Source organism: Chamaea fasciata, unplaced genomic scaffold, assembly GCF_029207755.1.
Source record: "Chamaea fasciata isolate MVZ Bird 193981 ecotype frontalis unplaced genomic scaffold, bChaFas1.0.hap1 SCAF_9, whole genome shotgun sequence".
NCBI lineage: Eukaryota > Metazoa > Chordata > Aves > Passeriformes > Sylviidae > Chamaea > Chamaea fasciata.
Window position 1 is genome coordinate 35,089,405 of NW_027094094.1, and position 12,563 is coordinate 35,101,967.

At 55.7% G+C, this 12,563-nt stretch overlaps 2 protein-coding genes across 2 annotated transcripts in view; one reads left to right on the forward strand and one right to left on the reverse strand.

Moving 5' to 3' along the window:
• The window catches only part of CDH23 (cadherin related 23), a 184,818-nt gene that overhangs the window by 36,937 nt on the left and 135,318 nt on the right, over nucleotides 1-12,563 (reverse strand). The window contains exons 26-32 of the mRNA XM_066191902.1: nucleotides 11,755-11,868; nucleotides 10,404-10,552; nucleotides 3,097-3,157; nucleotides 2,092-2,240; nucleotides 968-1,103; nucleotides 396-784; nucleotides 202-303 (exon numbers count right to left, since the gene is read on the reverse strand). Coding sequence (XP_066047999.1) covers nucleotides 202-303; nucleotides 396-784; nucleotides 968-1,103; nucleotides 2,092-2,240; nucleotides 3,097-3,157; nucleotides 10,404-10,552; nucleotides 11,755-11,868 — 1,100 coding nt within the window. The remainder of the gene's footprint in view (nucleotides 1-201; nucleotides 304-395; nucleotides 785-967; nucleotides 1,104-2,091; nucleotides 2,241-3,096; nucleotides 3,158-10,403; nucleotides 10,553-11,754; nucleotides 11,869-12,563) is intronic.
• On the forward strand, nucleotides 5,425-9,383 carry CUNH10orf105 (chromosome unknown C10orf105 homolog). Its single transcript, XM_066190657.1, has 2 exons — nucleotides 5,425-5,498; nucleotides 8,222-9,383. The coding sequence occupies exon 2, from the start codon at nucleotides 8,227-8,229 to the stop codon at nucleotides 8,641-8,643; it is 417 nt and encodes a 138-aa protein (XP_066046754.1). The 5' UTR covers nucleotides 5,425-5,498; nucleotides 8,222-8,226; the 3' UTR covers nucleotides 8,644-9,383.

A 12,563-nucleotide genomic window follows, 5' to 3' on the forward strand; every position in this document is an offset into this window, starting at 1 on the left:
CTGTGGAGTATTTCCCTGAGGCCCTTAAATTTACCTCCTTCAAAACTGTTTTAGCAGGTTTTCCCCCAGATCAGGGTTTCCAGACCCTGGAAGTTGGAGCAGAAAGCTCAGCTAGGACAGGCTGTCCCATGCCAGAGGTGGGAAAGGGAGGGGATCTGAGGTAGACTGTGGGTGGGGGGGAAGATGGGAGAAGCTACTCACCACTGTGGAGTCAATCTTTGGTCCTCCATCATCAGCCACCACCGTCAAGGTGTAGAAGTCCCCTTTCTCTCGGTCCACCTGGCCTCTGACCGTGATCACACCCTGCCAAGCATGAGCAACAGCTGCACTGGCCACCAAAACCAAAGCTCACAGTGCCCAAACAAGCCAGGAGGGACCATGCTGTGGCTGCTTACGGTGATCCCGTTGATTTTGAAGAGGGAGAGCGCTTGGGGGTTGGTGTTGGGGTCGAACTTGTAGGTGATCTGGTTGAGGTTGTCGATGGAGCGAGCCTGGACGCGGAGCACCTCGGAGCCCAGGGGGATGTTCTCCATGATCACGGCCTCGTAGCTGCTGTTGGAGAACTGCACAGCCTCGTCCAGCTCATTCAGCAGGCTGACGTACACGCTGCAGAAGCCCTGGTTGTGGGGGGGCGCTTGGTCCGTGGCAGAGACATTCATCAGGTAGCTGGTTTTGGTCTCGTAGTCCAGGTACTCTATGGTTGTGATGAGGCCCGTGCTCTCATCGATCTCAAACTTCCCTTCCGCTCCCGACACGATTTTGTAGTTCACCAGACCCCCGTTCCCTGGGGAGGCAGCAGGAACCGTGGCGGTGGCTGAACCAAGCACCCCAAAGAGGCAGGCACCACTGCCCACCCCCAGCAGAGCCCATCCCACGGGATTTTAGCCCAGCCAAGCCCGGATCTGCGCAGTGACTGATCTCAGCGCTTTCCCCCCACACTGGGTGTCCCTCACCCCGCCCTTCCCACCTGTGTCTCGGTCAGTGGCCCGGACCACTGCCACCGACGTCCCAATTCCCGCCGTCTCCCGCAGCCCCAGGCGGTTGTACTGGCGCTGGGTGAACACCGGCACTTCGTCATTGACGTCTTCCACATACACAATCACCTGGGAAGCCGCGAAGAAACCACGTGAGAAACAGAGATCTTGGGAAAAAAATGCCTCGTGGTGCTCGTGGGAGAAACAATTCAGCACGTTCAAAGTCAGACTGGACAGGGTTTGGAGCAACCTGGGCTAGTGGAGGTGTCCCTGACAATGGCAGGGGAGTTGGAACTAGGGGAGGTTTAAGGTCCCTTCCAACTCAACCCATTCCTTGATCCTGTGATAATCTCTTCTTCAAACACCACGTGACAGAGAGCGAACACAAGTGGTTTAACATCACAGATTTAAACAAGCCCTGTGGGTTGGAGTGAGTCAGCCTTTCCCTGCCGGAGGGGGAGGTACACTGGGTACATTAATTCCTCCATCCTGTGGGATCCCCTGATCAAAAAACCCTTGGAGACTTCACAACACAGAAACGCTAGCGACTTGGTGGGAATTTTTGCTCCAAGTTCAGTGCTGTTTCCCCAGGGAACACATTTCCTTCTCCTGGTTTTCTGCTTGCTGCTGGTGCTGGGGGCACTCCACACTCAGCCAGAGCCCACCCCACCACTGGGTCTAAGAACAGATGCAACTGTGGTGCTGGGTTTGTGGGAACCGTGGGAAGTTGGTGTGCCACAGCTGAGGACTGGCACAGTCACCACTGGGTTCTGGATTATTTAAACAGTGCCTGGCCAGGACACACCGTTTTCCACAGGCTGAGGGTCAGCTTTTCTTCCCACATCTCAGCGAGGGAGGAGGATGCCCTCTGAGTGACTGCTGCACCACTCAGCAGCCTAATGGCACCAAAACCTCACAGGTAAAAAACCAAAATTAAACAAACCACCCCCCCACCAACAAGCTCTTCTCTACCCATGAGCAGCCCCCAGACACTTTCCACCAGCATCTTCATGCCAGATCTTTCTAATTTCCTCTACAACTGCAAGCGCTGGGGAGGACCAAGCATCCCAAACCTTTTGCGCGAACGTGCAGCCCGCGGCGGCCGCGAGGTCCTCACCCGCACGGAGCTCCTCATGGGCCCCTGCTCCGTGTTGTAGGCCTCCACCTCCAGCACATGGGAGGAGTTCTGCTCCCTGTCCAGGTGCCGCACACCCCGCATCACCAGCCCCGTGCTGGGATTGATGCGGAAGTGGTTGTGCTCATTTCCTGGTGGGGGGAGAGAAAAATGAGAGGGATGTTGCCCGCTGCCTCGACATCCATCCTGGTGACACACGCACTGAGCCCTCCCTGGGGAGGGAGACTGCTGAGCAAAACTTCAGCCCCATCACCTCTGGCTACATCAGACTCAGCTACATCAGTGTTTGGCCCTGGGTCAGGCCAGGAGGAGCTACAGAATCCCATCAAGTAAGAACAATGGAGACGTGTTGGGGCGAGTCCAGAGGAGGCCACAAAGATGCTCTGAGGGCTGGAGCAACTCTGCTCTGGATCCAGGCTGGGAGGGCCTGGAGAAGAGAGGAGGCTCTGGGGAGACCTCAGAGCCCCTTCCAGTGCCTAAAGGGGCTCCAGGAGAACTGGAGAGGGACCTGGGACAAGGGATGGAGGGACAGGACAAGGAGAAATGGCTTCAAACTGAAAGAAGGCAGGGATAAAAGAGATACTGGAAAGAAATTCTTCCCTGTGAGAGTGGTGAAGCCCTGGCACAGGGTGCCCAGAGGAGCTGTGGCTGCTGCTGGATCCCTGGAAGTGTCCAAGGCCAGGTTGGAGGGGCTCGGAGCAACATGGGGTAGTGGAAGGTGTCCCTGCCCATGGCAAGGGGTTGGAATGAGGTGAACTTTAAAGTCCTTCCAACCCAAACAATTCTGTGATTTTTAGGATTCTATCTAGCTGTCCATCCATGACAAATCATTTCCCAGCAATGAGCCCCAAAGCTGAATTTTGCTTAGGGCTGGGAGAAATGGTTCTGTGGGCTCCAAAGTGCAAAGAGGATGGTGAGCTCAACCTTCTGAGGCTGGGTAGAGCCTGGGAAAAACTCCCTGATGCACAAAGAGGCACCTGGACTTACCCTTGACAATCCTGTACCACACTCTCCCATTAATGCCTTCATCCGCATCAGTGGCCTTCACCTTCATGAGAAAAGCAGAGGAGCAGAGGTGAAGGGCAGAGAATTCCAGACTAGGACTAGTCCTCCTACCCTGCCAAAGCTGGACATCCTTCTCCTCCACCTGAGCTGGGGAGCTTACCAAACACAAAGCAAAGTTACCCTCCCCTCACCACTGGACAACAGGGATAGTGGGCTCAGGAGCCCTCGGCTGACAGCTCAGCTGCTGGATTGAGGTGGGAGCTGAGCCTCAGGACCACACCACACATCCCATGGCTCTGTGTGCTGGAGGAAGTGCCTCCATCAATCCTACCCTGCATTCCAATGCTTGTCCCAGTGGCGATGCCGCCAGGGATGGAGCTGGGCAGGGGGAGCTGCTCCCGTGTCTGGTGGGCACGCAGCCCATGGTATCCTGGTGAGTCACCCAAGCAGCAGCACATGGAAAAACTGCCAAAGGAAATGTGAATGCAACCAGCCTAGAGGGTCCTTGTGAGCCCCTGAGCAAGGCGGGGAGCACCCCTAGGCTCTGATGCACTGCACAGTTCCAGCACGGACCGAGTCTGCCCTCCGCCCTGGGAAAACCAAGGCACGGGTCCCCTCTGGTGTCACTGAACAAGACTGCAGTGCTTTCCCTAAAGCCCCGGCCAGCAGTCGGCAGCTGGGAAGTGGGACCTGGTGGTGACCAGCAGGGCCGGGGCTTCCAGTCCAGCTGGCACTGAGCCCCTGGCATCTTCTCTCGGCAAAACCCACTCCCCACAAAGCACCCAAAGCTCGACCGCAGCGTGGCCGCTCACAAATCAGCAGGGCAAGGATGGAGGGAATGCCCTGAGCCTTGATCCTCTCCCTGCTTCCCTCTGCAAGGCGTCTTCTGCCTCATCTCCTTCCTGCAATACTACCCAGAAGTTTCTTTTTCCCGGGAAGGTTTGCACTCAGATTTATGCTGGAAGGGGGAAAGGTTGATGCCAAGGACGCACATGCAGTGGGAACAGTGAGGGCTTTCACCCCCAGCCCCACACAGCACTCGCAGGAGTCAGAGATGCTCCTCTGAAACGTGGTTTTGAGGTACTTTGAACCGCTCGTGCTCCCTTCCAGCAAGTCCCCCTGCGTCAGCAGAACACCTGGAAAACGCTGACCTCTATCTGGATTTCTCATCCCACACACGAAGTTTTCTTCTGTCCCAGACCAGTTTATATCTTGTTTGTGGCTTATTCCATGTAACACCAAAGACTTCCATTCACAGTGGGGCGTTCCCCCTCCCAAACCAGCTCTTTCACCTGCTGGGCTCCCTGAGGCAGAGCTGGGCTGTCTCCTCTCCTGAGGGATGGATGGGCCCCCCTCATCCAGCAGCAGCAGGCAAGCGATGCCCAGGCACACCAGCTGCCTTGGCATGGCACTGGGAGAAGCTATCATGTAGCCAGCGGAGGAAAAACAAAGAGGTGGCAGGCAAATCTTTGCAGCTTTTTGTGTCATTCCTTGCACGAGAGAGTGCATTGCAGGATGAGCCAACTGCACTCTGCAAACACCTCTTGGGTCATCCTCTTCCCAGCTCACCCCAAGCCTGGAGCTCTGCTACATAAACTAGGTGATACGGGTCAGCCCAGGCATCTGGTTTTTTATTAAAAATCAGCAGTTTGCATTAAAACAAGGCATGCTCCTGCCAGCCTGCAGCCTGAGGAAAGCTGGACTGCTGCTGGTTTGACCTGCTGAGGTCCCAAAGGAAAGATGTATGGTACCTTGACAGACTGCCCCAAACTCGGGAAAACAATGGCAGGGCAAGCAGCGGGAGAAAAGCTCTCTGCTGCAGGTGGAAAGCACCCTGTGCAGCCGAGCTGAGCTCCAGCCTATTTTATCCCTCTGCAGGCACAGCCAGCCTGTCACAGCCCCCTTTCAACCCCCCACCAGCTACTGTAAAGGCGTCAGAAAAGGATGGGGGGGGGGGGGGGAGGAGAGGGGGCAATAAAAGGATGGGGAAAAAAGTAGATTTTCTGGGAAAAAGGGGGTGGGGGTGGGCATGTGGAGGGCAGGTGCCACCCCTCCCGCCACAGGAGGCTCAGCCCACGACCGTAACATTCAGTCATCCTACAGGGACAAATCCCGCAGTGACGCATCCCGGGGGGCTCGGCCCCAGCAAGGGACACAGCGCTCCAGCGGGACACAGCGCCGGGGCGCTACAGCGCTGGCAAAAGCCCGGCAAGGGGCTCAGGGCCCCTCGGCTTCGCTCGCTCAGGCTGTCCCCAGCGCGGCTGCCACCTCTGTCCCACCCTCCCCAAAGGGAGGAGGGGGCTGGCAGCCGGCAGAGCGCGGTGGGAGAGGCGGCCAGGCGGCAGTGCGGGAGGCAGAGCCCCGGCTCGGCCGGCTGCTGAGAGGTACGGAGCCCAAACCCCCGCGGCAAAGCCACTGCCGGCCCCCTTAGATCACCCCCGGGGGTGAGACAGACCCCCGGCTGTCCTCAGCCTGGAGAAAGGGCTGAAAATGGGTGGGGGTGCAAAGTTTGGGATGGGCATGAGGTCAGGCAACCCTCCTCCCTTCCCAGCCGCGTTGCTCTGTCCCCTCCCGCTGATGGGAGAGGGGGAAAGTGCCGTGGATGCAGCTGTGCCGTTTAACAGCGAGGGTGATGGGGAGCAGCATCACTCCCAGCCCTCCGCTCTGGGAACCCAACCATCTGGGTCAGGCGGCCGTGTTTGGTACTGCCCAGCATCACCTCCTCCGGCAAGCCGGTGGAAAGATTTAGCACACTGGGAAAAGTTGGGGAGCTCCAGGAAAAGGGCTGCTAAGCGAGCCAGGGAGGGGAATGAGAGCTGCTTTTCATGGGAGCTGCGTCACAAGCAGTTCCTGAAAACAGCCTTTTCTTTGCAAGAATTTGAGGGAAAGGGAGGAAGAGCAGATGGAAAAACTGCCAAACTAGGCAGCTGGGCCGGCCAGGGAGCAGTGCCTGGTGCTGGGCAGAATAGCCCTCTCTGCTGCCCATGCACGAGAAACATTCTTTTTTTCTTCCCTTTCTCAGGGCATTTTACCTTTTGCAGTTTCTCCTTTTTCCCCTCTTATCCTCATCTGCCTCATGATCAGTGCTGGAGCCCAAGTGCTCATGAGGATGTGTGATATTTGGAGCTGATCAGGCAGGGATGACCTCTGGGGGAGGATTTCCAGGACAGGAAAAATCTCTTTTAACTCATCAGGGTGAAGAATATAGAGCCTGGGTGGGACAGTGATGCTGGGAAGTGGCGATGCTATGAAAGCTCTGCCAGCTGAGCTGGGTGTGAGGAGAGGCTGGATGGGAAGCAAGAGGAGAATGGGGCATGGCTGAAAAAGCCTGGGAAAACATTGGTGTGATCCCTCCTGGTGGGTTTCTATGGAACACTGTCAAGTGAATTTAAAAGACAAACTATGCAGCCATGAGGGAGGGAGCAAAAACAGCCTGCAGGAATTGTCGACGCCTCCTGGCTGCCTCCTAAGGAACAACGTAAGGTCACCACGCTGAACACGTGCAGGCAGCAAATGCCAGCATGAAGGTAGCCGTGGAAACCTCGATTCAGGCTGCCTTTGGTGGGGGACACACTGCAGCCCTACCTGCTGGCTTTTGTGCCTGGGCAGCACAGAGGAGCCTGTCCACGGAACAGGGGGTCCTTGGGGTTGCTGCTTTGTTCCCAAACCCCAGGGAAAGGGACAGAGTCAGTTAAGGATAAAAAAATACTTTTGGGGTGAAGAGAGGTGAAAACATCACTGTAGAGGGGGTGACAAGAGCCTCAGTCCCTGGCACTGCCTGCAATACACACAGGGATTCACCCTCTCAAGCACCGACCCATTTGTTTTTGCATTCCCCATTTTCCAGGCGCAGACCTGGCTCTGAGCCATGGAAGCAGCACCATCTCCCCAAAGACCCCCAAGCTCTGAGCAGGCTGACACACCTTTAATGGTTAAAACCACGTCTCTGATGTCTTCACTTTTTGGAATGTTTTATGGTGAACGTTTGGCCGCTGCCTTACACACGCCCGTGTGACTTTGGGATGGTGGGCTGCAAGAGCAGACCCAGAGACCCTGGCAGCCCCTGCAGCTCTGCCTTTCCCCTCCTAAAATCTCAGTTTTAAATTGGCTCAATCTAAATCCAAGTTTACCAGGAGACTGCCTGGCCACAGTTAGACAGCGCTCCCACACCTCCACAGGAAAGTCAGCATAATAAAGCTTTACCTCCAGCACACAGGCTGGAGCACCAAGGGCATTGCAGAGGGTTGGCACAAACAGTATTTCCCCAGCCTTCATCTCCTCATCTCCTTCTGGAGAGATGCCAGCCTCTGGCACAGCTTGTCTGGGGCTGGGGGGGTGCACGTGAGCAAAAAAGTGAGTGCACAATGCTCTTAGGAGGAGGTTCTGATCAGTTGGGGAAAGGAGAGGACAGTCTCCACCAGGTGTTAAGTAAGAGCTATCACTGCTAACACTTTGGGAAGCTGTTTTGCATCATCTGTGACGTGTTTGAGCCTGAAAGCAGGTCAGCAAAATGCCTGACATGAGGGGTTTTGGCACAAGTAGGGTGAGGGCATTACTCTTCACCCCTGCATAGTAATGAAAACCGTGCTAGTACAATAACACAGCTTGATGGGGGCTTATCAGGGCACAGGCTCAACCTACTGTCCAATTTCTTCAGGAGAAAAATCACAAAAACCCCAAATGACAGCCAATTCAACAAACCTGCATTTCTGGGGAACAGAGGAGAACCAAACCTCGGCAGCTTGGGGGGAGGATTATGAACTTTCTGTAGGGCACGGATATTTATCTCTTCCAGAAAATTTTCATGCACTGCGTGCGTGCTCTCTAAAAGTGTCCTCCCAGCGGCCATGGTAGGTTTCTTTGCCAGGTGGTTTTGCACTTTGGTTCAGGGTGACACTCTGCAAGTGTAAACCCCACCTCTGTGCTTTGCCTCCTGGAAAAGCAGATGGACACCTCCTGTCCCCCTGTGCCATTGAAAACATGGCTGGGAGAGTCTTGGAGGGCAAGGCATGACAAGAATCCACCAGTTGAACCAGAGGGTGGCTGGCTGTCCAGCTTCCACGTGGTAATCACCTGTGCCACTTCTCTGTATCACCTTGCACTGCAGGGACGATGAGCACAGAGGACTCTGGCAATGGGACCTCTCCCACCCCGCCTCTCCCTGAGCTTCTGGTTCCCACCACGGAGCTGGTCCCACCCAGTGCCGCATCCCCTGAGGTGACAGACTGGCTGCCCACCATCGTCGGGCTCGTCTGCATCTTCCTGGTCCTGGCCACCTTCCTCGTCTTTGTCACCCTCTGCAAGCCAGCGGCGCTGGGCCGGTCCCTCTCCAGCCCCCACGAGTGCCTGCCCCACCAGCCTGTGGACGCCAGCGAGCCCCAGCTGAGGCTCTGGAAACGTCTGGGCTCCCTGAGGTGCTCCATCAGCAGCTTCAGGAGGGGCCAGCTGGTGTCTCACAGCCCGCTCGCCTGTTCCAGAAGCTTTTCCACCAGCCAGGACTGGGACATCATGGAGTCCACCAAAATGTGATCTTGCCCTGCTACTCTTTCCCAAGATTTTTGCTCCCTTCTCAAGCAGCCCTTGGTGTCCTGAACAATCCGGCAGAGACCCTTTGAGCAACTCGTTTCCAGGCAGTGGCTCTGTGAGGTGACAGGAGATTCTGCAGTGTCAAGTTCCCAAATGCTTTCCAGGTTATTGCTTCCTGCCAGGGAAGGTGGAGGCATCCAAACTACACCCACGCGCAGCTACCACCGGGCAGTCCAAAAAACCCCTGCTGCTTCATTTCTTTTGGAAAACATTGTGCAAGCTGTGCTCCACCTGAACAAACAGCCTGGAAGACAGTGGGAGCAACCTGGCTACTTGAGGAGAGGCAGCCCAGGGCAAACCCGCTCCATAGAAAGCAACCCTTGGTGGAGATCTCCCCCTGAGCTGTGCCCCTGAGCAGGTGGAGGGAGGCTCGTGCCCCCACGTGCTGCCTGGTCCCTGTCACCCTCTCCACGCAGTCAGCTGTGGGTTGCTGTTGTCAATGCATTCCCATTCCTGCTCCCTGCTCCCGGTCTGCCCGGTCTTGGGATAAAGGGATGGGGAAACATTCACAAAACTCTTGTGCTGCCCTGGGGATGCAGGGATCCATTTGAAGGGAGAGACCTTCGGTACATATGGTTCACACTGAAGGTGTAAATTAAACTAAAACAGGATGATGGCTCATTTCTGTTTCTCTTCCATGTTGTTCTGTGGAAAATCAACTTCCCCCAAATACTTCCTCTCCTCTGCCATGGACTTTCAAAGGCACACCCCTCTTTTGGGAAGCGGGCTCTAAGAAAAGACACTTTGACACCAGTCACACTCGAGTTCCCTCCATTCCTCCGATCTGTCAAACCGGCTCAATTTTAGGAGTCCTGTGCAGGGACACACCTCCATCCTGGGATTGCAAACTGATGTCTGATCCCAGAGACATCACGTACACCGTGCCTGATCCCAGAGACATCAGGTACACTGTACCATGGCACAACAGGTGATGAGGAACCACGGGATTCCTTGGGGACCGGCCGCCCCAAGCAGACACGTGGCGGCTCCCAGCAAACCTTTGTTGCAGGAGGCAAAAGGCTCCTTTCTTCTCCGCCAGTGACTCATCCTGCCCACCACGGCCAGGGACAAAGCTGCCCCTTTCCCTGTGCCGGCAGAGGTATTGAAGGCAGGAGGAGCCTTCCCAGGGCCCTCTGCAAAGAGCCTTTGGTGCCCGCTCCAGAAGAACCCTGGGTTTGACGGGATGCTGGAAGGCCCCGGAGCCTGTGTGAATGCTTGCATTCATTCGGTGCTCACTGAGCCATTCAGCTCTGCCCACCGCTCCCTCAAGGAGGAACAAAAATGAAAGCAAAGTCCAAATGCTTTTCCCCCTCTCCGAGGGTTTTCCCCCCTCTCCGAGCATCTCTTTGCAGGCACTCTTCTCCCTCCCCATAGAGCCCTCTGTTTGGGAGGAGGGAGAAAGCAGGAACATAGCCAAAGTGGCCTTGCCAGCACAGGGCTTGGCTCTTCTCCTCTCAACCCCTGCAGAAATGGGGTGAGTTTCTTAATTTTCCCTTGTGCTTTGCTGCCTTCTCCCTGGCACTGGCAGCCTGGAATAGCAGAGGGGTGGATGAGCAAGAACACATCTCATCCTGGCCCGAGGGAACAGACCACCAACAGGGAGGGAAAATCTCTGCCCTCGCTTCCAGCAGCTCATGGTCAGGGCACAGTTGGTGGGGGACTCCCACCTCCCACCCTAGGGTGCCAGGGGAAGAGCCACGTGCCTGCACTATGCTGCTGGCAGCCGGGATGTCCTCGGGGACACTGACTTCATAGCTGCTCTGCAGGAAGATGGGTCTGTTGTCGTTGACATCCAGGACGGTCACGTACACAGTGGCAGTCCCAGTGCGCCGGTTCCCGGTGGGGCCATTGTCTGTAGGGAGAGAAAGGGGAAGGAGGGAGGTTTAGTTAGCTCCTCTTCGCACAGGTGGTGCTCAGCCCATGGCTGCTGAAATAACAGGATCGAGATTTCTAAACTAAAACATTTCATCTTTTTGCAGCTTTCAAATCCCACGCTGAACCATGGGGTTTTAGGGTTTTTTGTTCCCTTCCTATTTTGAAAGAAAAAGGAAAAGCCAAGCTGCCCCCAAGCTCTGCCATGGAGCCCAGTGAGGCTAGAAATGCAACTGATCATTAGAGAGGACTTGCAATTCCATAACACCAAGGGGGGACTGCTGGAGGCCAAGGATTTGGGAGATGAAGACAGCCTGATGAGTTTTCCATAGCCACAGCTCGGCTCGCAGTCAAAGAGCACCAGGATGGGTTGACGTTCAGTAGACAAGGACATGGCAGCACAGCTCTTGGGTTTGCCAGGAAGAATGAGGCACTGGGAAGCATGGATTGGGGTTGGATTTTTCAACATGTCTGTTTTGCAGGGAGCGCTAAACCCACCCAGCTGGGAGCCCGTGGGATCTGGGAAAACACAGGCAGTGTGATCCCCATCGGAGGGGCACAAGAGACCCTCTGCCCCCTGGGATCCAGTCCCGTGTGCCCAGGCAGTGCAGCATCCCTGCTGCAACCCCTGTGGCACCTGCAATGCTGTGCCCCCAACATTTCTGCCCAGGCCAGTTATTTCTCCTTTCAAAAGGGACATCCAAGTCATCTGTGAACAGGCACATCATTATAAAGCTCAGGGGATGACAGCCAAGCTGAGTTTGGCACACGGACCCTCTGCCTGTGCCAGGTGGCTCAGGGTTAATCAGCAGCCACAGAGCCAAGGGCTGGCATGGCATAAGGAGAATGATGCTGTGGCATTGGCATTTTTGGGTAGAGGGCTGCCCTGGACAGTGTGGAGCCTCTCAGGAACAGGGGGCCTTCTTTCCTGGGTGAAAGGGAGAGCCATGGAGCTGGGCAAATCTGAGAGGAGAATAGATCCTCTGCAAAAGTCATGACGGAACTGGGACGTATTAATTCACATGGACTGTGACATGTTAACACCAGGTATGGGCTCTGGTTTTTAGAGTGCTTTGGAAGCTGCTGCCCCTCTGACACATTTGCAAGGGAGCTTGACACGCGCATGGCCACCAGGTGTGGCTGGGTGGCAGTGATCCCGTGGGAGCCCTGGGAAATCCTTACCGATGGCCTCCAGGATCAGTGTGTAGGATGCCACGGTCTCCCTGTCCAGACTCACAACTGTCCTGACCACCCCGTCCCTGAAGCCAACGCTGAATTTGCCATCCTGGTTCCCACCTGCAGCAAAGGACAAGTAGAACAGAAACTTGGAATGGGGTTTGGGTTGGGTTGGGAGAGACCTTAAAAGTCATCTTGTTCCAACACCTTGCCATGGGCAGGGACACCTACTAGACTAGGCTGTTCTTGTCTAACCTGACCTTTAACACCTTCGGGGATGAAGCGTCTACAACTTCCCTGGACAGCCTGTTCCAAAGCCTGGCTACCCTTTCAGTGAAGAAATTTTTCCCAATATCTAATCTGAACCTTCCCTGGTGCAACTTGAGGCCATTTCCTTGGATTCTGCAGCCTGGGCACGGGGTCAGCCCAGTTGTGCAAGGATGGTTTTGTATCTTGTCCCTGGCAGAGCACCTTCCCTCTGCCTCACAGCACAGGAAAAAATCCAGTGGCCGCAGGAAAAGCTGAATCGTTTCCTGAATGCTTTGGAAGCAAGCTGGGGTAACTTTGGACATGAGCCGTGGTACCTGTGGGACAATACACCCTGTTTCACTTGCGGAGAGGCCGGAGGGGCTGTGACATGAAACAGCAGGCTGCTATTGTGAGAAAAATGACTCTCTGGTGACACTTCTGTTTTTACCCTCTTCCTGAGGGCTCAGTGTGCAGTTTGCAAGTCAAACCACGGCCAGGGGGTTCCCCAGCCTCCCGCTGCAGGTGCTGCAGCTGCGGAGCAAGCCAGGCACTGCCTGGGCGGCATC

Excerpts from the sequence above, each read along its gene's own strand:
- CUNH10orf105 (XM_066190657.1), top strand. The coding sequence starts at position 8,227 with ATGAGCACAGAGGACTCTGGCAATGGGACCTCTCCCACCCCGCCTCTC.